The 8,177-nt window shown below is 44.1% G+C and overlaps 1 protein-coding gene across 2 annotated transcripts; it reads left to right on the top strand.

The window, feature by feature from the left end:
* The first annotated feature begins 245 nt into the window (after positions 1-245).
* LOC147902202 (DUF1499 family protein) lies at positions 246-2,302 on the top strand. Of its 2 annotated transcripts, XM_087374885.1 has the most exons (8): positions 246-363; positions 733-867; positions 958-1,014; positions 1,121-1,246; positions 1,376-1,454; positions 1,533-1,625; positions 1,818-1,931; positions 2,053-2,302. In XM_087374885.1, the coding sequence occupies exons 1-8, from the start codon at positions 341-343 to the stop codon at positions 2,101-2,103; spliced, it is 678 nt and encodes a 225-aa protein (XP_087231011.1). In that variant the 5' UTR covers positions 246-340; the 3' UTR covers positions 2,104-2,302. The 2 variants fall into 2 exon arrangements, with proteins under 2 accessions (XP_087231011.1, XP_087231012.1); XM_087374886.1 differs by lacking the exon at positions 2,053-2,302 and having other exon boundaries at positions 1,784-1,844.
* The last annotated feature ends 5,875 nt before the right edge of the window (positions 2,303-8,177 follow it).

Here is an 8,177-nt window from a genome sequence, read left to right as displayed (position 1 = left end):
TCAATTTGCTTTTAGCAACTATTGTTCAATCAAGCGGAACCCAATCTCAATTCAATGTGAGCCAAGGAAGTATAAAATTAAAATTAATTGAGCTTGTAATTTATCTTAATCCAACGTGTGCCAAGGAAGTACAAATTTTCAATTAATCAAGTGGCCTATTGTTAGGTACTTACAATATGCTTAGCAGGTAGCCAAGCATTCTAGTTGCAAAAGGGGCCTTGTGTAATCTATAGCAAGCTGATTCGAAGGGTGTCAAGTCAACCAAGCCTTTTAGGAGCAGTCTACTTATCTTGGGAAGGCCTCACTATCTCTATCTCTAGTACACACGATTAAGCAAGCAATGGCGTTTCTCATGTCTTGCAGGTGAGTACACTTTCTCTACTTATCTCACAATCTTGTTGAGTTGATGCATCGCGTGGAGATCGTTTCTGGCTTCGTCTCACTTTTTGGAGGAGCCAGCTTCACGGCGTGTTACGGTATGCGAGCATTTTGCATACGAGCGAGAGACGGGGTGAAAGTAATGCATTTTGCATTCGATCGATCTCTTCTGTTTGCATTGCAGAGAGAGAGAGAGAGAGAGAGAGAGAGACGCGGATTGAACTCTCTTTGTTGGATCTGTGGTTGGGGGGAGAGAGAGAGAGACGGAGAAGAGCCGTTTTACGGATTGCGTGTGTGGAGACAGAGAGAGGGCGAGAGAGAGAGAGAGAGATTTATTTTCTTAGTTGTGCGCAGGATCTTGGCTCCACTACCATCGCAATTTCAGGACGCTCGACCTAAGCATTCATCGCAAGCAGGCTCATCGCTCGTTTGCCACCTGAAAGATGTTAATGAATGCAGTGAAGACAACCACCTCAAGATAACCCGCCGGTGAGGCTCCTTCCGTCTTTCCACATTCCAAATCAAAGCCTCCCCTTGCTAGACTGATTGACTTGCTCTGCAAAAACTCCCTGTTTCCAGCGAAACAATTCTCAGAAGTAGCAGCGCAGCTATTCTGCTGGCCCTTTTCCGCTTTAGGTATGTGTTCAAAATTCAAAGAGTCCTGAGCTCCAGAAGCTCGCTTTACTGTACGGCATACTATTCTGAATATTGATCGATGAATTTTGCTGCGTATATTTTGCAGCGGAACAAGGCCTAACTACCTTGGGGTGCAAAAGAATCCTCCTTCTCTGTCTCTGTGTCCGCCAACTCCTAATTGTATCTCCACAGCTGAAGAACTCAATGACCCAAGCCATTATGTTCCGCCTTGGTGTGTTCAACAAGACTCTTTAGCGTTTTTAACTTTAATCATAAGGGAAGACATTTTTCACTACGTAAGAAATACGTAAGAATAAGTAAGAAATATCCTTACTTATGGCGCTCTTCAAGTTCAGAACAGGACGTACAATCCAGAGGATGGGCGTGGAAGGAAAAATCCAGCCTCGCGAGACCAAGCTATGAAGGAGCTACTTGACGTGGTATGGAACGCAGTTGTTGAATTAACTGGCGAAAACTTGTTGAAGTTGGGCTAAGCTGCATTTTGTCTTTCATGGCAGATCAAATCAACCAAGCCTGACAATTTCAAACCCAAGATAATAGAGCAAAGGGGGGACTATGTTTATGTGGAATACGAGAGTCCAGTACTTGGGGTAATTTGTCATTGCACCAATCTATCATTTTTATCAAGTTAGCTAAACTTGAAAACTTGATGGCTTTCTTTTCTGTGATCTTGCTCAAGCAAAGTGCTACATGAGCTAGCTAAATATTTTTTTTGCTTGCTCAATTCAGTTTCTTGGATTGCAAACAGGTCGCTGAGTAAATATTTTTGCTTCCTTGATTAGTTTGTTGATGACGTGGAATTTTGGTTCCCTCCTGGCAACCGTTCCTTAGTAGAGTATCGCTCAGCATCTCGGCTTGGTCAGACAGACTTCGATATTAATCGCAAGCGAATTAGGGTATTTTTGTATTTTCCATACTTCAGCTAGGCCAGAACTTTGTTGCATATGTGTTTGCTCCGATGCTTTCCTCCTTTTATTTTTGACAGGAAAGATGCTTTCATTGTTTTTTTGGCTGTAGGCATTGCGTCTTGCCCTAGAAAAGAAAGGCTGGCAATCGATCGGATACTAGGATATGAAGCACGGGTGGGCATGGAGGCATGCACCCAGTACATGTCACTATCCTTGTCTTTAGGTTGTTCAGTTACTGAGTGCTCTTTTTTGGGTTCCGGCAGGAGGGAAGGTCATATTGTAAACAATTCTTCAAATTCTGAGGCTTTAAATGGATAGAGGAATTCTTTCCATGCTTCTAATTGACCAAGGGTTCTTCATCGACGGAGCACAATTGCTCATCTGTCAGAACGAACTAGATAAAGGTAGTGTTACAAATGGAGTAGTTGAAAAAAAAAATTTGCATAGCATTTATGCATACAGATTCAAAAGATCAGCGTTATCCATCATGACGTTTTCTCTGGGCATAGCCTCCCCCTAAAAAGCTATTAGCTTGTATACTTGCAATAACTGTAAGTAGTGGACATCATTCTCTTGAGAATCTTGGTTTAACTTCAATGGGTCATATGGCTACAATTTTCATTTCTAAGTCTCATCGAGCTGACAGGGGTCACGTATGCAAGGGTATCAACTGTTGAATTGGTGTGCCTCTTGTATCCTTGTTTCTCTCCCTGAGGGCTTATTTGAACGTTGATTCATAAGTGTTTCCATGCGCTATAATGTGACATTTACATGTTTGTGGTGCTCAACAATGTTGCACTTGCTATGAAGAAGCTTAAAACCTATTAACAGCCTTGCGTCTGAGTCCAGAGGTAGAACGATATTACTCCCCAGGTAACAGTGGGGATTTTCGTCAGGTGTGAGAATGCCCAGGTATGCTTTAACTAATCACAGGTCTTGGACGATTGTCCTCAATCAGTGGGTGGGTGTCCTGCTGCTCAGCCTTGGACCTCTTTTATCCTCCAAGCAAGTAGCCATGAGGGTAGGCTAACCCTGGCAATGGCTTTGGAAAACAGGCTGACTACCCCCGAGAATGTTCTCAGCCTATCAGATGGCTGAAAAGGGAGCTCAGGTCTATGGTTGGCAGAGTCATGACATAACTGGTTAGGATACCGGGGATAACCCTCCTACTTTGACTGTTAATGCCTATTTAGGTGCTCTTTCATACTCTCCCAATTACATGCTCTTGAGGTCTAGGAGGATGATTGGAGCTGAGCTTGAGCCTAAATATAGATCTTCCTATAATATCCTATCCAGCTATTTGCCCAGCTTTGCCTCAATTCAATCCAAGAACTGAGTTTTGAGTTCACACTCAACACTTAGTGCACGGACCATCCCAAGTTAACACATCAAGTTCCAAGGACTCCATGAGTTTCAACAAAGAGGTGGGTTAGAACCCTAAGGTCGTGGCCTCAATGGCCCCTAATTCTAGCTAAGTTCAATCTCAATCCCCAACTCCTTCCACCACAACGTCTAGGATGCATGAGACTTTCTCCAATATGATGTGGGAAGGTTTTACCTATTTGAACCAGGGATATGGTAAACACATTTGTCAAGTAGAATAGATTGCTGATGGAGCCACGGGCCCTAATACAACCCTTTACAACATAAGATATGCAAAGTGCACTAATTCCCATAGGGAACTACCAACCACAAGACCCAACAACAAAGTTGTATGATCAAAATAAGCAGAGGAATGGTTCATTGCCTAGATTTTCAGTTTCCCAGCCTCCACCATATCTTACTTGGGCAGGAGGCCTAGAAGGGACTCCATATCCATGCTCTGCTTCGTATAGACTCGTGTCAAGTGTAAATACGACACTTCCTAGGGCACCGCCAATGCAACCTGTGAGGCTTGGTTAGCTTGTGGCCCAACGCTAATACTGAGTGGCCGGGTTTCCCCAAACTATAAGCCCTCCTATAACACAAATGGTGCTTTTAGATGAAGCCATGAAGATCCTAGTGCAAGCACTAGGATGGGGGGCCACGTCACCAACCCTTACAGAAAGGGAAACTATTCCCTCGAGGAGTCTACAAGTCATGATCTCCATATTAATCATGAAATTCCTAGTTGAAGGAGATCCCTATCCCATGTGAAAAGGTTTGAGCAGATTTGTGAAACATTTGGGGATATTGGAGACCTACAAAAGTTGAAAGCCTTTGGGTTGAGCCTAGATGGCAAGGCCATGAAATAGTTCAAGCTCTAAATGTAGAGGAGAAAATCAATTGGGATATACTAGCAGAAAGCGTTTATAGTAGGGTTTGTCCCGAGTGGACCCAAGTGAAGTCCCATTAACCAAGTGTGTATTAGATTAAACAAAAGGAGATGGAATCCCTTCGCGATTATCTTGCCAGGATAAAACATCTGAACCCGAATGTGAACCTCATGATAGAATGAGTGATGTGCAACTATCACCATGCTTCCTCATAGGGTTATGGGACTTTGATAATTTATTTGCAATGAATCCCAAGTCATTTAAGTTGTATAGCAAGAATCCATTAGCTTGGGCAACAATATGGAGGAGAAGGGGAGAAAAACTCATCGGAAGGCCACCAACTCGAGTGAGGCCACGGGTCCAGCCACTAAGGGTATGAACATGGAAGCATTGGCTACCAACCTATTAAATCAACTAAGGCAACAATTGAAGGGGGGAGCATCTAGGTAAACCCCTAGCAATCCTCACCTATTTTTGAGATGAGATAATGTATAGTGTGGAATATGCACTGGAAACCACCCCACCAATGAATTCCCTTGCCTTAGGGCAAGGCCTGCACTCTATCATGCTTGTTATGCATGATGAGGAAATCATGAGACATCACAGTGTTGGTATCCTAAGACAAGCCCCAACCATTGTACTAACAAAGGCCACCTTTGGCATTGCTCGCACCTCCAAATCCATCCAATCAATGACAATTAGCCATATAAGGAGCCATTCTTGCCCTCACCTCCAAATCCATCCAATCATGACCAATTAGCCATATAAGGAGTCATTCCTACCAACCAAGGGTGATTCAAGACTCAAAACATTCCGTTACCCCCACCTGTACTTGGACCTCAACCACCCCAACCATGAATCACTCCTATGAACCAAGTGTTGGTGGAGGAATTGCCTAGTGATTGGGAAGAGCCAGATCACACCCTTAGCGAAAGTGATTATTTCTAATATGCTACTACTTTGTGTCCACCCAACTACATCAATCATTATGTTATGCAAGATGTTCAATATTTCCCAGTCTATCAAACTGCTCCTGTATTCTCAGAAGGCTAGGGATATGAATATCGTAACTAGAAAACCACCAATTCAATGTTACACGTGTCAAGGCCCTCTTAGGGCAAGTGAGTACCCCTACAAGGGAACATTCGATCAACCAATTACCTGCTTCAAATGCAAAGGACCTCCCTCTTTGAAGGATTCCCCTTACAAGGATGACCAACCCACACGGCTACGGTCGGATCCAATGCAGTTGCACCACTATGTTTTGGTTGTGGAGTGGATCATTTGTACAAGGACTGCCCAATGTGAAGGCCACCCAGAACTACCACTGATCTAGAGGTAAGAATTAATTTGCGAAGTGTTGAGAGAAGCCACGTATCTTCAGTATCCTTGAATGTAATTAGAGTTTGCCATGTCCAGCAACATTCGCTAAGAGTTGGGTTGCATCATGCCTGCTCTTCAAGAAAGGGGCATTTTGTGGAGAATGGCACTAGTGCTATCCTCCGTGAGATTTTGAGGATAATGCCACTGGTGCCATCCTCCATGATGTTGAGGAGAATGGCACAAGTGCCATTCATCACATGGATTGCAGAGAATGGCACCAGTGCCATTCTCCTCATGTGAAGGATATCACATGAGAGTTTTCTCATCTGATCTTCTAGAGAATGGCACTGATGCCAATCCTATGTGATTATGTGTAGAATGGCATTGGTGGCATGTATCACATGGATTGCACAAGAGGCCAAAAGATTACATCTAGCCATTGCTAAGTGGTTATGAGCCTCATTGAGCAAGAGAAAATTTGTACAACTCAGTATTGTCGCATCTTGTTACATTAAAATTTTTTAGGGAGCCAATGGAGGAGAAGATGGAGAGGCTGAAGACCATGCACATTGCCAAGACTCAGATTATGGCCCCCCCAATAAATTGAGAGTACTCTGCTGTGAAAATCCTGAGGCCTTCATCGACATCTAGGGGGAACCCATACAACACAGCCATAAAGAAGCCAGAGATGAGCATGTCATCTAAGGTGGTGACATGCAGATATGGGGGGGAATCGACCGTGGGAATGAAGGGTGTCCACTAGAGCTAGCATTTCTACTCGAGGTGAGTGCAACACAATCACCTTGTACGAGAAGGAAGATAACATTGGGATCACGTTGCATTGAGGCGTGGTAGTAGGCATGGTGAAGATGAGTGGGTGAGCAGTGGAGCAGATGAGTGATGAGAGTTGGAGGAGGGAGCGTGGAGCAAAGTAGAGCAGGGGCGAAAAAGAGCTAAAGGAGGGGGTGTGGAGCAAAGTAGCAGAGCAGGGGCAAATGAGAGCAACGTAGTAAAATGCCAAATGCCACGGATCTTATATTTTATAAAGTTCAAGCCACCAGAGGCCTGGGGTTCCATCCATCGCAGTGGAATCTCAAGTGCCACCCTAGACGGGTTGGTAATCATGAAGCAGACGCCCGGTGGTTATAATTGGCAGGTGAGCCAGCCACTATGGCTATTAATTAATTGCCAGCCCGGTGGCATCTTAGCCACCACAGACATGGCTAATGAGAGCCACTACCAACGGGTAGTAATTACCACAAAAGTAGATCATGAAGCCTAATCACCTCTAATCACTCATTACCATGCACTCTAGTACTCTATTGAGCATGCAAGCCTGGTGACTGGTAATTTATTGCACTCGTAGTAGTCATGCATGCAAGCCCAGTGGTGGTAACTGGCAGGTGGAGTAATTGCAGGCCACTACGGTGGCAAGTAATTAATTGCTAGCCCAGTGGCATCTTAGCCACCACAGATGTGGCTGATGAGAGCCATCACTATCGGGCAATAATTACCACAAAAGTAGATCATGAAGCCTAATCACCTCTAATCACTCATTACCAGGTACTCTAGTACTCTATTGAGCATGCAAGCCCGGTGACAGGTAATTTGCTGTACTCGTAGTAATCATGCATGCAAGCCCATTGGTGGTAACTAGTAGGTGAGTAATTGCGGGCCACTGTGGTGGCTGGTAATTACCTGCTAGCCCAGTGGAATCTTAGCTGCCACCACAGATGTGGCAGGTAATCTTACACACCACCACCTCTAATCACTCCTTACCATGCAAGGTAGTACTGCCGCCTTGAATTAATCAAAATTCGGGCCAACCACCGCAATGGCTCTCACCTTGACAATTCCTTGTAGTTAGGCTACAAACTTAAGCCTCCGCTATTCCATTCCCTTCACTATTTTGTCTTCTATCCCTCGACTGTTTCTTTCTCCCTTGCACTCGAACTGCAAACTTAAGCCTCCACTATTCCATTTCCTTCACTGTTTCATCTTCTATCCCTCTCGACTGTTTCTATCTCCCTTGCACTCTTCTTGCAACTTCTATCCCCTCTCGTAATGGACTCTGCACAGTCTGGGAGCTCCTCACACAATCTTTCCTTCCCCTCTGCAACACAATGTGAGAGCCTCTCCTCCCCTAATATTGAAATCACGCCATCTGGGAGCTCCTCACTCGCTTTTCAAAAGCCCAATTTGGATGCTCTCATCAACTTCATCAGGTTGGTACAGGAGGTGAATATGAAGGAGGGATAAATAGTCTGTCAAGGTCAGAAGACTAACATCATTGAAAGCGTGATTGAAAATGCGCTAGGCATTCCTAGAGGCAATTTGATGTAGTTTTATGGTGCCATCTAAGAAAACAATAACACTTGTTTATGCTAAGTAGTGGTTCAACCTATCATCGAATAGCTCTTGCATTTGGACACTTCAATCAATCCATACAGCTTTTTGAGTCTTTGATAATGTGCACACATCCCACTTTCAACCTTAGCACCTAGAAGATGTGATGTGGATCATTTAGGTCACTTTAATGCACAAATGGAGGACTCAAATTTCAAATTTTTTATCATTTCTAGATCTACACAATAGCATGCCAAATCACAACCATAGAAAGCATCATATGTGTCCAAAACAGACTTGCATCTATCAA

Source organism: Dipteris shenzhenensis, chromosome 5, assembly GCF_047967505.1.
Source record: "Dipteris shenzhenensis isolate YYH24624 ecotype China chromosome 5, Dip_SZ_1.0, whole genome shotgun sequence".
Lineage (NCBI taxonomy): Eukaryota > Viridiplantae > Streptophyta > Polypodiopsida > Gleicheniales > Dipteridaceae > Dipteris > Dipteris shenzhenensis.
The sequence above is the reverse complement of the archived record's forward strand: the minus strand, read 5'-3'. Positions and strand labels throughout refer to the sequence as shown.

Coding starts and splice junctions, on each gene's coding strand:
- LOC147902202 (XM_087374885.1), top strand. CDS start 341: ATGGCGTTTCTCATGTCTTGCAG. Junction 1,015..1,120: donor CTGGCCCTTTTCCGCTTTAG/GTATGTGTTCAA, acceptor TATATTTTGCAG/CGGAACAAGGCCTAACTACC. Junction 1,626..1,817: donor ACGAGAGTCCAGTACTTGGG/GTAATTTGTCAT, acceptor TTCCTTGATTAG/TTTGTTGATGACGTGGAATT.